At 39.0% G+C, this 20041-nt stretch overlaps 1 protein-coding gene across 2 annotated transcripts in view; it reads right to left on the bottom strand.

Annotated features, from left to right (window-relative positions):
• The window catches only part of AP1S2 (adaptor related protein complex 1 subunit sigma 2), a 30597-nt gene that overhangs the window by 4926 nt on the left and 5630 nt on the right, over nucleotides 1-20041 (bottom strand). The window contains exons 3-5 of one of the 2 annotated variants that reach the window (XR_014618144.1): nucleotides 16816-16924; nucleotides 15729-15866; nucleotides 7889-7983 (exon numbers count right to left, since the gene is read on the bottom strand). Coding sequence is in view for 1 of the 2 variants with exons in the window: in XM_084279569.1 (XP_084135695.1) it covers nucleotides 15729-15866; nucleotides 16816-16924 (247 nt within the window). In the remaining variant the exon portion in view is untranslated. The remainder of the gene's footprint in view (nucleotides 1-7888; nucleotides 7984-15728; nucleotides 15867-16815; nucleotides 16925-20041) is intronic. The other variant, XM_084279569.1, reaches the window with a different exon arrangement.

Below are 20041 nucleotides of genomic sequence, written 5' to 3'. Positions count from 1 at the left end.
AATTGTGTGTAGCATCATTTAATACTTGTGGGTATATACACATTTCACACACTACTACTCCTTCACAAGTTTTTCTGTAAGTTTAAACTTCATCTACAGGTTTTATATGTACCTTTAAATACCACAACTTATTTGAAGGATAAACGCAGGTCAAGTAATGTTACAGCACAGATGTTGCAGTATATAGGTGTTCAGCTCAGAGAATTCTACAGAACTCCTAAGACTTCAAGCTTACACACAATAAAAAAGTTAAAACCATATGCCAACAAGCACAAGTTTTGTTGAAATGAGACACGTGAAGAGACAACACTGTAAAACAAGAGGGGGAAGAGGAAAGTACAACAGCAGAGAATGGTTGTGGCATTCTATTAGATTCCAGATGACTGGATTCACCAAGCTGATGGTAATGTTCTGCCATGAGTAAGTCACAGGTCTATCTCCTCTGAAATTCTGCATGCATGATGAATGAAGCCATTTAGTACACTGGGACATTAAAGTATTCATGACGTGGCTACAAAAGAAATGTACATATTCTTATACGTAACAGGCAGGTGGACAGATATGCAAGAAAACAAAAAGACTATCTCACTACTGCATCTCTGACAAGAAAAAGACATTTGATACAAAAACAGAGTGCCGTATTTTTGACTACTCTAGACCCTCAGGGGGTGGAGGGTTAGGAGAACCATTGTTTTACCCACCCCCATATCTGCATCCCAGGTCCAACAACTTCTCATCCTAAGCACGGTATTACGTAAGCTCGGAGTTTCTTCTCAGCCAAAAATTGTTTGAAGATGATCTACTGTTTGAGAAACAGACCACCCTACAGATCTGCTCCATTCTCACCTCTCCAGAAGGCATTAACTACTAGCTACTATTGGAGACAGAGCACTGGGATAAACCAACTTCTGAAGTCTCCTACCACATCTGTTGTGATAAACACAGCTGGGTAACAGGCCTCCATAGCAGGCCTGTGGGCAGCACCGTGCCAAGGCAGCACAGCAGCAGCACGACTTCCAACAGAAGAGGTACCTCAAAGAGAGCCTGTATAAAACATCCCAGCTATCTAAGCCACCTCTGGGAGCAGGCAAAGTTTTCCTTGCTTTCCAATTATGCCACTGAACTTAATACTCTATTATTAGCATAACTATCACTGTACAATTTGTTGAATAATGAGTTAGAAAGCAAGCAATAATCAATGTTCTGTATTAATACAGAATTAATCAGTGCCTGAAGACACATAAGGACATTTTTAGTGGAGCAACAGTAATTTGGAGGTATCAGCCTCACATGTCCATTACACAGCTTCTGTGAGGAAAACAAAAAAAGGCACAACATACAACTCTTATCAATTACCATCTTTCACAATGTACCAATTAAAAACGTCCACCTACTTCAGTATAATGACCCCCCAAATTTATAGAAGTCTTACAACAGAACTGAGAAAGTTCCCATTTCTTCTAAACCTAATAATCTCCTCTGTGCTGAGAAGCAGGAGCTCTGCCTAAGAAGAAAACACTAACTCCAGAACTGCTGGAACCTCCACAGACAAAAACATTCCCAGGAGATACTCATGGAAAACTTCTGCTTTACTTAAACTGCTGGCATAATAAATTCATTAAGACAACTGAAAACCCAGCATATTGTTACAGCCTCAAATGCCCAGATTTTCAGTTTTTACCTGGAACATATATGCACACATGTCATTGTGATTCTCCTCCTCCTCCTCGAAAACAAAACCCCTCATGTCTTCCAGTGTTTCACCCTTGGAAACCTGGAGCCAAAGTTGGTGCCTTCACTGAAATGCCTGTCAAATCTTGTAAAGTGAAGAACTCTGTTACAGTAGCTCTCTGGGCAGAACGAGGAATGAGAACATCTCATTTTCTAGCACTCTTACAAGGCTGATTACCATTTGCTTGTGTTCAAGGATTACCCCAGGTGGCACCACACTCTTGAGCACACTCTTTGGCCTGGGAGCTCTGACCATCTTCCCCTTTACACAATCAACATGAACAAGCCTGACCCAGAAGTGTTCTCGTTTATCCACTTATCTCTCGGTACTTTAAAAACTTCTACACCACCCCACCCCCCTTGGGGTATTCCCAGCCCTGTTCATATTTTCAGTGGCTTGTAACTCAAGGAATTAACTGTCTTTGATGTGAAAATCCTGGTATGCAAAATTAAATGATTGACTCAAATTACTGTTATGGGATTAGTGTCTCATCTTGACAGAAACTTATTATCTACTGATAAAGCCAGACAGATTGTCAGATAACAATAGAAGAAAGTGGTTATTTCACTCCTGGCAGCTTTTTAGTTTACAGAACATATAAACACCACCTGCAAATAGACTAGGAATAAACTGACATTACAGAGGTGAATCTCAAAGATTAAATGGAAGACAGCAGTGACTGAGATACGAAGCGGTAACACAGCAATGCTGTGAGATGGAAAACACTGACATTTCAATGAGACCTCTGTAGCCCACTGAGGGCATCCAAGACCATCAAGCACAGAGGGTCCGGCACTGTGGACAGCCTGACAAACAACAGAAAGGAAAATAAAGGTTGGGCAAATAACTTGCCAACAGAGAACCAGTTGTCACAAGCCCCAACTATGCTTAATTTATTATATATATATATATATTTTTTTTTTTACACTGTTCCCAGCCTCATGGTCTCCAGAGCAGCCACTCTGTCTGAATACCAGAAAAGACACTTTGAGGGTACAGACAGATGTCAACTTCTATGATCTTGACTACTTCGGTTTCCTTTTGTGAGATTCCAGAGACCTCAGACACCTGAGCGTGTGCAGCACATCCTGAAGATAGGTAGCTATCTTGATCTAATCAGTTTACAAATGAGTTGATCTAGCAGCTAGGAAGAGTCAGCAGTATCCTTACAGCATGACACAATGGCATACTAACATGAAATCCCACCACTGAATAATCACCGCCTATCTAAAAATTAGGATGCAAGTTGTCTATGTAACACATATGTCTCAGAACCTAGCTTTGCCAAAGCAGTAATAGCTCCGCAAGCTGCACCTTGCAATTTCACAATCTTTTAAAGCTACTAGAATCCATCTTTTTCCAACTGACATCTGTGTTTACAACTCATTTTAAAAAGCTGGTAATACTCTCTGAAATTTTCAGCCTGAGTCATTAGAGATTTTTAAATTAGAAAAAATGGGAGAGTTGATTTGAGGCAACAGAACTATTTAGCTACAGCAACCCAGCTGACATTTTTCTCAGCCAACTTTGTCATGACCCAACCTAATTAAAAATCATAATCAAACTCAAATTACAAGGGACTTCATTCAAGTCAGTCCCCTGAACAGCATACCTGTTACATTCCTGAGAGATATTTAAACTGCTAAAGGCATGCAGCGATGAAAGTTTTTTTAATGCTCCCCAGGCAATCTACTTAAATGCTTCATTATCAACACCACCACTGGAAAAATTGCCTAGCATCTACTTAGAAATTATTTTCTTGCCACAACTGAAGCAATTTTATGTCTGCAGTGGACAAGTAAACAGTCATGTTTCCTCAGGCAGGAGACACAAGAAATAATGCCCCCACCAAAGGCCTGAAACCCGGCCTTCAGCAGTGCCGCCATTTTACAGGCCTCCCACGGCAGCGACACAGACTTTCTGAAGGCCTTTTGCAGGGTGACTTTGCCTACGGTTGTGTTTTAACTTTCTTCCCAAAACCAATAATGCCTATGAAGATGAGCCATGTTAAACAGCAGGTAAACAATTCCAACTGCTGCCATTTGCTGCCTTGCCTCCCCCTCACCTCTGCCTCCCCCTCCAACATTCTAAACAACCCCCCAGCTAAAACAACAGACAAGCCATGGGAGCACAGAGCCCACAAAATACAGGCTCAGCTGTTTGGGATCAGTTTGACAGGAACAGGCTATGGGAAAAAGAAGGATGAGGGCTTCTGTTTAGAAACATTAATTTCTTATAGTAGGGGAGATTTACATTTAACAAGCACTTCAGCAACGCTTCAGAAGCAATTACTTATACAGTCTACTTGTGAATCCTTATTAGGAAATATTCCTAATGAAAGGCTGCTGCTGCTCACTTGCATTTTCAGGAATTTCAAAATAGTAGAGTATCTGTTTCCCAATCTTTGGTTAGCTAACTATGCAGAAACTGCAATTACATACTTACTGGCAAAATTCTACTTTACTTTCAAAGGAGAGCAAAGTGTTTCTCAGAGAATCTACAAGTGCCCATGAGGTCCTGAACGTGTTCAAACACAAATATTAAGTATGGCACTATTCAAAAGCAAAGAACAATCCTATATCAATGCCAACTTCAAGTCTAGATCTTGCCTGCAGCTTCCTATAGAAAGGGAGCAAAAAAAGAAATCTTTGACATTGGTGCTAACAAATTAATCAGCACAACATTCAACCAGAGAGTGAAACACTAACAGTCATGACACAAGTTTTATTAGGTTATCCAAGCACATGCACACACTGTCTGTAAAATATCACCTCAACAGACCAGAGCAGAAAGATATAAAATCAGTAGTGGCTTGTGTGCCTTCCTCTTAAAAGCAGAGGTAAAAATATCAATGGAAACTTCATGTACTGTAACTGGATAATGGTGGGTGCTTCCTGCCTCTTAGCTGCTATTCTGATCTGCTGGATCAGAGGTGATAATAGCTCCAGGAGGCAGTGCATTATACCTGCCAATCAGCTGCTATGCAGTGAGCTTTGAAGAGTTGACAGTCTAATCTTTAAGGGTCAGGGTGACTCTAACCATCCACTGGAGGCTCCACTTCCCCACCACAAACACACGAGTGATTTAAGCAAATACTATTGCTGAATACATTGTACCATGAAGCCAGAGCCAAAATTACTACAGTTCACTGATTTCTCTATCAGATAATACCATAGTGTCTGTATGTTTGGCAGATTGCCAAACTACACACATAAGGATTCATTCATTTATTATTTTTCCCCCCAGCACTGCAGCTACACATTTGCCTTACTTATTTCCCTTTGCTTAAGGAACCATTTCTTCAACTGCAGGGCTGTATCTTTGGAGGGAGGACCAGAACACACTGCAGTAACAAGCCCTGTCATACCCAATATCATTCAGCTTCCATGGCAATGGCATTTAAGCACTCCCCTTCCTTCCTGTTCCTGCAGCCACCTCAGAGTTGTTTGGAGAAATGTTTGCAGGGCCAAGTTGTAAACACGAAGAGGAAAGCTGCTGACTGTATGTTTTGAGAGATGAGCAATTTCAATTGGATGGGTTTAAATGGACCTGAAATCCAGCTCTAGAATGGGCATATAAATAACTTCCCTGGCACAAAGAAAATAGGGAGGGAAAGGACAAGTGAAAACTCCTCAAGTCAATACTGCTGCAGAAGCTTCTTGCCACGGTCCTACGACTCAAGCTAACAGCAGGGGTGCATCTTAAGAGTAAATTAGAACTTACCTAACCATGCTAGCTGATTTGGGGGTTCACAGCAGACATGAGTCAAGACACATGGGGAACGCTGTCTTTTTAAAACACTTAGTATGTTGTTAATTGTTAAAAATAAAACATAATTTAAGACAGCCTATTAGCTTTAGCAGAAGTCCAGGCTGCCATCAAAAGCAGCTCCCTTTTACTTCCATTTTCAACGTCACTGCTTTCCTCCTGCTGGCACTTCGGTCATGCGCCCTGGCACATTCTTAGGTTTTAGCTAAGAAGCCAGGAGCCACAATCACAGGGCACGTGCATCAACTCAAGTCCCACCACAAAGGTGGCAGCAGGAATGGATTTGGCCTTCCCAAAAAGGAGTCACTATCAATGTGGTTTAGGTGATGACTCAAGACCATGACTTTAATACCTGTAAACTGCTCAATCCAAAGCCTAAATTCTTCTGTTCAGTAGAAGTCAAGCGCACAATAGAAATGTCACCTGCCAAGCACACACCACTTAAGTTTTTCAACAAACTATAAGGCTTTCCTTAAATTTCACCAAATTCTTTAGACTGCTTCTAAATATGTGGCATATTACATTTGCTATACAGCACATGTAGACCTCAATACCCTAGTTTACAAGCGAGTCTCTCTGAAATAACCCTAAAAAAACCAAGATCTACTGATTCAAGTGCTTTTTTAATCCTTGATCAAATGACAGAGATTAAGTAATTTGAAGATGTGTAATCTATTAGTTAAATATCAGGTTAACCCAAGCACAGTAGCTCTATGAGTCAAACTCCTCCCCTTGCCCAAAGAAAAAGATCACCTGAGGTAAAGGACCTTCTTTACCAGAGATGATTCCTATATACAAGCTGCAGCTTCTTCCAGCAGGCAAACTATCTCCATCTCTTAGTAGGTGCAACCATCTCTCTGTCCCTTGCCACTCACCCCAGCAGATGCCATCCCTCTTTCTCCATATTCTGTGCAATCATGACAACCATGCAGAGCACTGTGTACAGCAACTATTCCTTCAGTCCTTCCAGGAAACAGTGGCCTGTGGGCATCTGATAATACCACTGTTGAAATTAATGGGGACAAAGACACTTCCTCAGCTAAAACTGCCCACACATAGAATTCAAGGGCATGCTGTAGACAAGCAAACTGGAGTCCCACAGAATTGTCTACACCTGAGCTTGCATGATACTGAGCTGGTCTTTGCAGCCATCTAAGACAACAAAAATAATATTAAGACTCCTAAGTCTTATGCTTCTCACAGGTCCCAAACAACATACATACTTTTTAGTCACAAGGCAACTTTCACAGTGGCAATATTAATGCTAGCCTCACCGTGACAATGTCACTCCTCGTACATAAACTTCTTGTCACGAAGAGGGGAGAAAAAGGATTAAACATGAGGAAAACACGGGGAGAGAGAACGGGGGGTGGGGGGGGAGGGAAATCAAGCTTGTGCATTTAGGTTTTGTTCTTACTGGTTTTGAACATGTCCAAACTCACATAAATTCTATTTTGAACAAATGACTTGTTGGCTGCCCTAATTCTACAGGTCTAATACACGAGCAGATTATTACCTGCTCCCTGCTCCCCAAAACCCAACAGCTGTATCACATCTGATAACTTACATGGCAAACACACCCATACACACAGTGAATCCGAACACGTTACAAAATATTTTTGTCTATTATAAACAATTTCCTTTTGTCTGGAAACTAAATCCTGATATTTATAAAGCTGCATATGAAATTAGATCTATTACTGCAGTTCCACATTACAAAAGCCAATTTGTTTACTGAACTACTTGTTTATCATGATATCAAATAAGCAGCAGACTAATTAAGTTTCCTCCAGCCAATAATTTTTCATGTGTATTTTAAGCTTGCCTTATGTATAAACAAAATCTTACCTTTATTAGTCGAACTGCCACAATGTATTCCACTTATGCTTTGGACAAAAATATGTTGCAATGCACTATATATGCAAATAAGCTTTGTTCTGTCATGCAGCATCCGGCACTTGATACACAGTCAATTGCAGCAGCAACCAGTCTTTTTAGGGCCTATTTTCTTTGCACAGCAGATGTAAACAGCTCATTTTCCAGTAAATACACGTTTACACGGGTTGATTGTAAGTAAACAAAGCCAAACATCTGTTTAGTTATTAGTTTTGGTATCCATTTCGCTAACTTGCATTATCCCACTTAATTATCACCACCAAAGAAAGCCAGTAGAAGTCAGACACTTGGAGTTGATGCGGTTAGTACAAAAGAGGAAAATAATAGGGAACACTCAAAGCACTCTTCAGAGACCATCATGCAAGTGTTGCAGAAAGTTAAGCCCATCACCCATTTTCCGTTTACCCTTGCAGGGACTTAATTACACGTGCAGCAGTCTTTGCATAGCACCCATTTAATCCATGCCACCAAAATGGTAAACTCGGTAGTTACCAATCATTTAGATGGGGGTCAAAAGGGCTAATGCCTTAGAATGCTCTTAATCATAAGATATCCTCAGACAAACCTCCCCAGTCTTCATTCTGGCTCTACAAACACAAAATCAAGCAGCAGTGAAAATGTAATACCAACTACTTCATTTAAAAAAATAAATAAATAACCCCCCAAAACACAAACACCAACACCCACCCCCCCCCAATCATATACAGCTTATTTCCATTTACAACAAAACCAAAATATTTTAACCTGCATAGATAAGTACATTTGGTTATTTCACTCAAATGTATTGTGGCTCTTGTTATTCTTTACATTAATACAAACTTATTAGGTACTACTAAGTCCGTTGTTAAGAAAGCAAACAAATGCATCAGTAAAAAATATCTGTTCAAAGACTCCAAGTAGGGTCATTAAAAAACCTCTTAAGTTTATTTTTCAATTCTAAACAAGATAAAGGATCTTAGCACATTAAAAGAGTAAGCTCTAGAGAGTTGTTTAGAAAGCTTCACCTGTACTTGAAGGTATAGTAGTTCAAAGGCTTGGTTTTTTTAACACAGAACTTAAACTCAGTTCTTTATTGAGCGTAACAGAATAGAATGCTAACAAATTTACATATAGTTAATTCAGTGACTAAGTGTTATTGCTAACATCACAGAAACAATCTTACTTTAATATTTAAGGGAAATTTGCTACTAAGTTATCATTACTGTTTGCTGAGCTGTATGTGATAACCCAGTCATTATCACGTAGTAATGCCTGGTGCAAAAAGTTTAAACACATAGATCAATGTGAAAGCAGAGATTTCTCCAAGAACTGTGAGCTCTTCAGACTTCTTTTTGCCTTTTTAAAATCTAATTTTCAGCATAAGATTTAGAATATATACATTTTTAATACAGCTCAATATGTACCACCAGAACTACTACTGCTGCTAGATAGCTTGGCAACAAAAAACATAGCTTCTCCTTTAAAAATAATAAACAAAAGCCCCAAAACACATACCAGCAACGTGCCTGACATCTGCACGACACACAGATAAGACCACAAAGAAATGAGAATCTAAAAACCAAACACAATGGGATGCCTCCTGGGGAGATTCATATTCTTTTCACCTACTATTCTGTGGAGCTCTAAAACCGCCTTCGCGGATAGCGAGAACGTTAGGAAAGGGTAGCAGCACTGCAACATGACACATCACCTCAGAAAATTCTCAGGCACCACAGTAAAAATGGCATTTTCCCCTCACCATCTCAAGGCTCAAACATTAACATCAGTCTTTTCAGCCTTCTCCCAGACTCAGGGAACACGTTCTATTAAAATGCAGATTAACGTGCTCCTTCAGAAAGAGCATCTGATTCCCAAGATAAGATGCTCCTAACTGTCAAGTAGTCTTCTGCAATCGTTCGCTAGATTTACTACGTTTATTGACCAAAACCCCAGGACAAAGCTTCTCAGAACAGCTGTGGCATATGCAGCAGTGCTACAGTTTCCATCCCATCACCCTGATGCGGTGCTTCTTCAGAAGGCAGCAGGAGAATACCTCTGGAGAAAAACCCTACTGGCTCAGCCTAGAGGTGATACACATTCCCGTAACAGAATCACAACCTGTGGGGAGTTTGGTGCACTGTTAACGTGCCCTCAGCACGGCCTACAAGGGTTGCTTATGTCAATGAATGACCAGCTTAGCAGGCAGCTTTGCCAAGTGGATGATGTTGATCAGTACAGGAATTCACATCAGAGAAGGTACCCACCAGGCAAGGGCTTTCACTTACACCAATCTGCCCTACTGATAACTGAAACTACCTAGTGTTTCAGTTTGCAAAATCGACTGAATGCCTGCTTGATACTTATATGGAAGGCTCCTTCTGCAACTTCTTGGTTCTTAAGAACTTCTAATCAGCATTTTGGAGTGGGATTACTCACATTCTATGCGCACATACATTAAACAGAACATGAAAACAGGAGAATATTCTGCAGACAGATTTAGTAAAATCTTATTTTAAATATCTGCACAAAAGCTGCTCAGGTGAAAAGCAGATTGCTTTCTATCATTTTCACTTTGTAAAGCCAAGAATAGATTAAAATCTGACAACATGTTTCTGGAAAGACAACTGGATTTCTAAAGCATTTCAACACCACAGCCTGCAAGTCTATGATAAATCCGAAGCATCATAACACATCCAGAAAAGCAGGAAAGTTCACAAAGAATGCTATAGGTACTGAACAGCATTTCTGGAAAGATAATAGAGACTTACAAGCAAAATTTAACTTAATCAGGAAAGAAGTCATCTGACAATGAGAGAGCAAGCAGTGAAGTATGTTATAACTCCATGGAAATGCAGTGCCACTTTTTCAAGGCAACATTTAGAACTGAAACAGTTAACTTCCCCTCCTCCCATTCCTACTTGGGAGAACAGAGATGTAGATTCTACTATTCATTTTCTGGACAAACTCCTATTGCTTTAAACAGAAGAACACAATTTGTTAAGTATTTGCAGAAAAGCCTACGCTAGGGTACAAGGAGGACAGTTAAAAGATACCTATTAAAATACAGAAATACGTTTGATATCAAGGTTTACAGACCTGTCTGCTATTAAGTTTACAACTAGCTGTCTTGGGAGGTTTGTTCCAAAAAGAAGTGATGTCCCCATGACTCCTGATTATGTGTATTATCAGTTCATTCCATCTAAATTCCAGCTGAATTTATATTAGATGTTTATGAAGCTATGAAAAGGTCTTTTAAAATGTTGGCAGTTTCTATAAACTCTGTAGTCTATAGTACAGCCAACGACAAGCAAAACAGCCATAAACATACTTTTATACATATATATATATATGAATGGAGAAATGCAATTCTGTAAAAGATTTTAAGCTACTTTTCACTTGAACAGAATGCTACAGAGAGCCAAGTAATTAACACAACACACACAAAAATAGTTGCTAGCATGACACGGCTTGGAACTTTAACTGACATGTATGAAAATGCCACGCTCACACAGACCCACACAAGCATTTTGCAACTTCAGTACGCCCTTGCTCTCCATCCTGCAAATACTCAATTTAAGAAGCAGCATAGCTTCTTTATCAAATAAAACTAGAACCAGTTTAATTTGGTGTTTTTAAATAATGTCTAGAAACCAACACCATAAACCAGCTCGCGTTATTTTTGGTTGACATTTACCTCCAATGTAAATGGACAAAGGCAGACACTTCACAATTAAACCAAAACATCAAACAATATAACTGTATTGTAGCATCTTCCCTGCTAAATATTTTACATCCTTCAAGGACTGGAGTCTGAAATGCATTTTACAGATGTGTCAGCTACAAAACCACTAAACTTACTGTGTCTTCTACAAATTGGAAGGGATTTCCAGTCCACAAAGATCACAGCTATTTCCAAATCCTTAAATTAGGAATGAATAACATATTCCTTTCTCATTCATCGTAACTCTTTCAGTTCCCCCCTCCCCCCCAGGACCTACTGAACTGTAGTTACAGGTCCTTATCTGTGACTAAAAATCAAGCACACCTATGTCTTCAGAACTGTAGTCTTAAACTGACCAAGCTGACTACCTGAAATTGACCCAGAAGTTACACACAGAACACAAAATAATCAAAGCCATCAAATTTCCATCACGATAAAGATTTTATCATTCATTCTTCTTTCACATTGAGAAGAATACAGGTGTAGCCAAGGCAAATAATGCTGCTGCCAATTTAGGAAGGCAGTCTATTTCAGTAGCGTATATTTAAGAGCTAACATTAAGCAAAAAGACTGCATTAATTGCATGAGGAAGTTTCTCAGGAGACTAGTAAGAAACTGGTGCTTACAAAGGCTGCTTCCTAAACCAGACAAAACCCCTTATATTCCCACTCCCTCCAGGCTTAAGTATCAGGGATTTTCTTTTGTTATTACTAATGCTAACTTTCCTTTACTTGGTCATATCTCAAGGACAACCTAATACCACCTCTCCACTACGATTCACACCTTCAAGCCTATGGTTTCCAATTAGCATACTTCACCACTGAGGAAAAAATCTCTTCATGACATACATAGGAAATCAACTAAATTCTCTTTTCCAAAGACACTCACTCCAAACTGAAAAGCTTAAGCTGACATAGTAACCCTAAGCACCTAACACAAGTCAGCTGTCATGAACAGTTTAAGCACCCTTCTGGATATAGGATGAGGTAAGGGCTTGAAATAGCAAAGAAAATAAGGTTAATGGACAGAGTATCTATTATTCTTCATGCGGAAGGGCTAGCAGAGACTACCTGAGGCCAAACTGCAAAAGCCTAAGAAAAACCAAAAATATATATAGCTTCTAAATTTTTCATTACTAAATAGCAGTGGAAAAGTCACACTTGTTTGTTACAGTAGACCCACCAGCCTTTTTATTGAGACATCTCTTCTAGAAGATGTCTTTTTACATGTTTTATACATTCTGCAATCAACTACTAAGAGAACACATGTAAGCCCTACAAAGGAATAGGGTGGGCAACATCAGGAGGATTTTCAAAATACTTTTCCATGTAAGCAGAATGCATAGGATGAATAAGTAAGACAACTTTTTGGTAAAGCAAATATTTAGGAACTTTTTTCCTACAAAAGATGAGTAAGTCTGCACGGTTTTGCTTTCAAATGTATACATAATTGCCTGGCTTAGATACAAGAACTATAAACTCCCTGATTTTAGTGTTTTAGCATAGCAAATGACCGTGAACTTCCAAGCACCATACTGAATTACTACGAAATAAAAGCCCAGCAGTTAAACTTCTAAGTGAAACAAATCAGATCCTCTCTTTTCCACAAAACGTATTTTCTTGCTAGTTTCATGCATTATAAAATTAAGTATCATGAAATCATGCACAGGACTCTCTTAGCTGTTCCACACACTATATATATATAAACTTAACTCATGCAACAACATTCTGCATCCACTAGTTTTCTTCTCTCAGCATACCTGAGCTGCTGGCACAAGCAAACACACACCTTTACAGAAAGGCATGCCTTTCTAACCACTAGTTAGGTATTGAAACTTTCTATAGCAAGCAATGTATAAAAATATCAAGGCATGTGACAGCATTCTTTTGAACAGAAGTATTTCTAGCAACAGAATTACAACACAGCAGAAAAGCACTGGAACAATTAGGTTTTACTGCCATTCATACATATAAAGGCCAGTATAGACAACTAACTGACTATTGGTAAATTACCAGTTTGTAATAAGTGAGGGGGTGGACAGGTAGGGAATGAAAATCTGAACTGAGGCTGTTATTAAAGAACAACTAAGTAGAGGTGAAAAAGGCTTAAAAAGTTCGTATGTTTTAGTCACAGGAACTCTAGCAGTTACTAAGAGGACTGCACAGCACCAAGAATGGAACTATAGGTGCTCAGAAGCTCTGGGAAAGCTGCCTCCAAGAACACAAGGAGGCAAAGCTATTAAGAACTAATTCTCTATCCAGCAGTTTATGCCCCTGCATACTTTCTTTTAACATCAAGCAAATAGCCACTTAATGTATTTGTAATGATCTTCCTTTGTGTAAGTACTCTGTACTGCTTTTCATCTTTAGGGTGCTTCATACATTAATGAATGTAGCGTCACTAATTAATAGTGTTGTGTATTCAACACTGATTAATAATTTTTAAATTAGGCAATATGAGTATTCAGGGCCAAATAAAAGTCCTTTTCTTGCACTTAATTAGGATGTGACATGGTCAAACACAAACACACAACCACCCTGCTGGAAATGGTTTGGATTTGGAATCAAACCACATTTCATTCCAGTAGCTTTGAAATATTCTGGGAAGCAGAAATTAACTGAAAGCACCAAGAAGTCTCCAGTTGTGACACACTATTATTTTAACAACCCTCTTCATCAGACTCAGCATGCACATAGCAGCAGCTGATACAAAACCAAACCTCTGCAGAAAGTGTGCAACTTTATTGGAAGCTCAATTTAAATATGAACTTGGACTACTACAGGGTTTATAGCTAAAAATCAGATTGAGGAGCAGTTTTACACTTGATCAACAGTTGACACAATGTAACTATGAATGAAAAACAAAGTCAAACTTAAGTGATAAACTGTTACATTTCAACTTAACCAGAAAAGATTTAATAAGCCCTGACGGAACAGAAATCTCATAGAAATGAGGAAAGGAAGGCAATCCAGTAAAGCTACTGGGGCAAGGGAGAGTCTCCCACTGAAAATGTTATTTCCTTTTACAAAGAAATTGTAATTAATGAATTTTTCCCGTAGAATGCATTTAGCTATAATGCATTTTGCTTTAGAAGAGCTCTAAGAAAACAGTGAAAATAAAATTCAAAACCAGTGAGAATGAGAAAACCACAGTAATTCTATTTTATGTATAATTAACTACGCATTTGCAGGAGACAGACTAGAATAGATAAACTGTTACATCTGTTTTCATATAAAGAGCAGCAAAAAATTTAAGAGACTAAATAGATTATTCCCTCCTTGGTAAAATGAAACAGTACCTCTGGTTAAATTAATTACTTCTAAGAGTAAAGGGCTCAACAAAAGCTGCATTAGAACAGAAGTAAATTAGCACATGTATTTCCTTCCTATAAAAATAGGGTAGCAAATCCTTGTGTGATGGCTGACCTTGTTCATGAGGCTAACTAGCTGTTGTGAGAGGAGAACTGCAATGTGTTGCGGATTTGCCTGTACTCTGAAAGGATTAAAAACACAACTACAAGGGTAAAGAACATTATGTGTTTCCCCCTACTATTAATACCACATTCAACAAAAAAAACAGCAACAACAACAAAAGAGTACCAAGTGGACACACAGAATGCTTACATGACAATTAATTAATTAACTTACGGGACAAAATAACAAACTGAAGGTTCACATGAGGGGAAAAACAGAGGTGCTAACATTTACATGCAATCTTACCACTGAATCTCAGCACATTTAAAAAAAAAAAAAAATCAAGGCTTGTTATCCCTGTTAAACCTTATGTTCCACTGATTCACACACAAGACTGATTCCCCCAGCATACCAGAGTTTTGTGACTCCCATTTAGACATTCAAGATCCTCAACAATGACTTCAAGATTACAGCAATTAAGTAAGCAAAAAGCCAAACCAAATAAACCCTCAGCATAGGCTGGAGAAACATGGGGAAATTGTACTAACGTTTTCTATAATTGAACCCCTTCCCATCAAACGTTTTCCAAAGAAAATGGTAGAAGTGCCATCTGTCTGGCTTCAAAATTAGTAATAAGCAACAAAAGCATTCAAAGCAAAAAAACAAGTATTCTTATACTTCAATCTGCATGTTTCTATGTCACTACTATTACTACGTTGTCAATTTAAAAGACAAAAATGTGCCAAAGTAAGCAACCTATAGCAGAAAGGCAGGTCTTTAGAATAAGAACTATACCTGAAGGAGTCTCAAAGAAGAGAGTCTAGCTTCTGGATTTCAGCAATGAAACAGTAAAGAAGTGAACATGCATCAGGTATGACAAAAAACTAATGGTCGATTAATAAAAAGAAGAAATTAAAGACATGAAAAAAACTAAGTAGAAGCAACATGAACTGTAATTATCTAGATAGACACATAAAACAGCCACTTGCATTTCTAACAAAACACAAAATCACAGCAGGTTACAATATACATATGCCAAACAAAAAGAGAAGAGCAGACATCATCATCATCATATTGCACAATTAGTACAACTAAGTAGAAAGTACATGCTAAGCATGCTAAAAAGCATCTTCTACAAGCTGAGAGAAACAGAAGCTTTTTCTAGTCACAGCTTACCATGCTATCTGATACTTTGGCTAGAGAATTTGAATTCGCTTACCTCCTGTAAGAGATCTGCCTGTTCAATGGCTTTGAGAACATTTTTCTTGGAAGTCTCCTGAACTTCCCCTCCTAAAAGGAACTCATCCAGAATGAAATAGGCTTTTTCAAAATTGAAGATGATATCAAGTTCACATACCTAAAAAGAACATCAGGCATTACTGCAGAAAGAGATTATACTATCTATTAAGGTATAGCCTCTCACAGACCTGAGCTTGTTCACACCTTTGCCAAACTTCACCAAATCAAGATGTTAGGCTCAAGCTATAACCTCTTAAGCCATGTGTGGGGAAACCAAACCTTTGAGGAAAAAAAAGAATGTTTTGTGGGTTTTTTTGCTTGCATTACAAACAGTTGTAGCAGCCTCTTTGAGCAGCATTTCCATTGTTAAAAAGGGTTCAATTCAGACAGTCTAATATGGCTTTTCATGAGGCAGAAGAACACCCCTATAACCCAAGTTCTCTTCTCGCCTGTGCTACCCAAAGACAGGTCATATAATCTTATGGAAAAATCTGAAAACAGGATGAACTCAAATTTCTTATTTATCTTGTGCATTTCATAGTCAGAAGAATTAGGAAGGCAGAAAGATGAGCAGCAGTTTTTCTGAGAGCACTAATGTACGTTACTACTGCTGCTTGTGTTTGCTATCTGGGTAAGCAGATGTCAGCCTTTTCTTTCCTGGCCCCTCCTGCTAACTCATAACCAACTGCCTCCTTCGGAAGCAGATGTTCCAAGTGCTCACACAGGAGCGTGGTGCCAGGGAGAAGAAAGCTGGGTGCCTAGATGGAAAGCTGAGGCTAAGACTTTTATGTGACCTCACGTGAGTACTACAACATTAAATAAATATAGGCAATTAACACCAGATTAATAGCAGTTCTTCTCCCAGATTAGTAATTTAATTTTGTATGTTTTAACAGTTATGTAGGCAACTATCAATTTTGTTTGATCAAGCAAGCGACATACGTGTTAGATACACCTTTTCAACAGCTAGTTGATCATGGGTTTTTTAAGTGCTGTGGGCATAAAACAAAATGATACAATACAGAGAGACTGTGAACCTATAAATTAAGAAGAAATTACTAACTCACACTGCCAAAATACTTGTCAAGAAGTTCTACATAGCGATGAATTATTTCCAGAGTTATTAGTTCGTTGTCCTGATCTTCAATAGCACAGCAGAAATAGAGGCTTGCATATCTGTAAAATCAAAATAATCTTGATTTCAGCATAAGAAAACTCACCAAATGAATGCACCTGACATGCAGTATGTTCTTAGTGGTCCTTCATACTCAACTTTACCATACTGTTAATCTAAACCAACAGCCACACAAGTTCCAGCAAGGAATGGCTGAAAGACCAGCTGACGTAGGCACGTACAGAAGGGATCTGCCTCCTCGAGTCAAGCAAGACTTCAGTCTTTACCCTGCTTTAGCTGATGGAATTAAATTAGGCTGCGAAGTGGCAGGAAAAAGTAAATGGATTTAGGTTTTTGACCTCCTACCAGAGTTTTGAGGCAAAATATTTTCTCTGTCTGCAACATCAAAACACTGATATCAACAGATAAGAGATCAACAGATTTAATCCTGAATTGGTATCACAAGCTACACAGATATTCCAAGCTATAAAAAGTCCTCTTGGGAAATAAATTGAATTAGCAATTAGGATTTGGTCTTTATAGAGAATTTAACAAATGCCAAAAAATCCCTCCAAAGCTAACAGTAATGGCATATATCCCAACTGCTGCTAAGTCAACAACTCAGTCATTACCAACTGTTCCGGTACCAGACTAATGAGAGGCCACTGACTAGTGCTACTTCCACCATAGAAGGCAGGGAATTCTTTACTTCAAATATGATTTCAAGATCCACTTTTACAAAAAGACCATCCAATTCTAATGTGTGCTCCCATACAGTTATTCAAGTCACATTTTAAAAAGCTGTTGCAAAAACAAAACTGGAATGTAAGCTGAAAACCCCACTGAGTCTCTTCTGAAGTGCCAAAACCATATGCCATACAGACACACAAGGCACAAGTGAGACTGAGGAACACCTGTTGTATCTGATAATTCACACAAACCAAAGCCAGCTTTTGTTTGCCTGTTTACTGGGGACAACCAAACACATTATGCGCTCTGAGTAGCCAGCTCAATTTATAAAGGAGTCATCTGGATGTGAATGCTGAGTTTAAGATGCTTATTTGTTTCCCATACAAAGAAACACATACATCTTTTCAACACTACACATTTTATCAGCTGGGATTTTATAAGCCCCGAAGAAACAGTCAGGATTTTTGTCTGTAAGTCCTGCAAAAAAAAACCAAACAGTTGTATTTTGTAGTAAATTCCAATTTGTCTCCCAGCCACTTAACTAAACTAACCTATTTTATGACCCAAAAGTCACGCGTGCACAGAACTCTCAGTCAAACTGCTACAGCTTCATCACAAACAACTAATCACAGTAATTTTTTAATAAAAGTTTGAAACTATTATAAAAAATACTGTCTGCCACTTGTTTCCATTCTATCACAAAACATGATGGGAGGAGAGGGGGAAAGAAAGAAAAGAGTGCTCCATTGAAGCACTTAACTTTAATTCCCTTGCTCTTTCATCTCTTCACCATGGTGACTTCTCAGCTCATCAGAAGTTCTATCTGAGCATAGTTCTTTTGATTTTACACTGTTGTTTGTGCCTCACTAATTCTTCAAGGACATTCACAGCCCTTGTAGTAGCTTGCAAGATTCAATCTGTATAAGGCATCTTTCAGACAAAGCTATTTTAAAAAGTAAGTATTGGAAAGTGATACCATAAAAAAAAGCATGTTTTCAAACTTACAGAGGAATTTAGAAGTCAAACTCTAAGATACTTTATTTCACTGCAGAAAAAAAGTCTTTGGCACATTAGTTGACATTTACGGTAATTACCAGCACTCAGGCAAAATCCAGCTCAACAAAGCTTCCCTCCTATTCAGTCGAGCAGCACTGATCATGATCAAGCGTAGCTAAACTGTTCCCTTACAGTGCTTAAACACAAGTTTTTAAATCACATACCAACAGAGCTTATCAAATCAAATTTGACTCATATTTGAAATGTATCCACATGGGACAGTCTTTTGCCCTTCCCTGTTGCTCAATAGGCTCCTGATGTATATAACTACTGTATGCAAACACCCCCCACCCACCCCACCCACCCCCCAAAAAAAAAAAAAGAGGCAGCAAGGGGAGAAGGGAGAGAGACTACCTAGCATAAAATATTTTCCCAGGAAGTGGTCTGTGGGCAGCACCCTCTTTCAGAAGAAAACCTAACAGACTTTTGAGAGACTTTATTTGGCAGCTGGCGAGTAGACCACACATTTAAGCTCTGCCAACTGCAGTTTTGGAGAAAGAATATTGACATACTGAAGGCCTGGGTGATAGATCACTGGAACAGGCTGCCCAGAGAGGTAGTGGAGGCCTTATCCCTGGAGATACTCAAGGTCAGGCTAAATGGGGCTCTCAACGACCTGATCTAGTGAAGATGTCCCTGCTTACTACAGGGAGATTGGACTAGATGACTTTTGAAGGTCCCTTCCAACCTAACACGTTCTACGATTCTGGGTATCTATTGTTATAGACTCAGAGTATTTTTCAATGTATTTTTTAAGCAGCACCCATAACTAACAGATCACTACTCAACAAGCAAAAAGTTCCTGTCATCAGGTAGATGAGCATAGCATTTTTTTGTGGAAGGAACCAGAAATTCACAAGACAATAGTTGCACTAGTTCAGTGGTGGGAAGCCTCACAATTAGCAGTCGATGCTTTGGAGTTCTCCACTACTACTCTGGTTCCAGCCAGAGTCAGAAACTAATTCTGCTCAGGGATCAGGTCACCATGGGCAGAGCGTAACTTGCAAATCCTATCAGCTCTGATGAGAGAACACCTGCTTGCAGTCATCCCTGGCAGTCTGTCACCAGAAAAAGCTGCAAGCAGTAAGAGTAGTGGCATCCACATCACATTGCATGCAAATTCTAACAGCAGAAATTTGAGGCCTACAGTTTGACAGGAGCAGAGCTTAACTGCAGAAGACAACCAGGAAGAGGTAGATAGGTGCTTAAGGGAGCCCGAGAATCAGGAGTTCGTGATGGCTTACCATAGCTGACCCAGTGACAACTAGGACCACTGAAGCTGTGCTTGCTAAAAGATTCTTTTCTTTCTCCTCCTCCATAAAACTTACATATTTCTTTAACAAGAAGTTACGAGACTCCAGAACAGGCAGATCAGTCACTATCCAAAGATACAGCAACCAATAGTAACAAACATTAATAGCACTAACCAAGAT

Source organism: Gallinula chloropus, assembly GCF_964237585.1.
Source record: "Gallinula chloropus genome assembly, chromosome: 1".
Classification (NCBI taxonomy): Eukaryota; Metazoa; Chordata; class Aves; order Gruiformes; family Rallidae; genus Gallinula; species Gallinula chloropus.
Note: the sequence above shows the minus strand (reverse complement) of the source record. Positions and strands in the feature narration are given on the sequence as shown.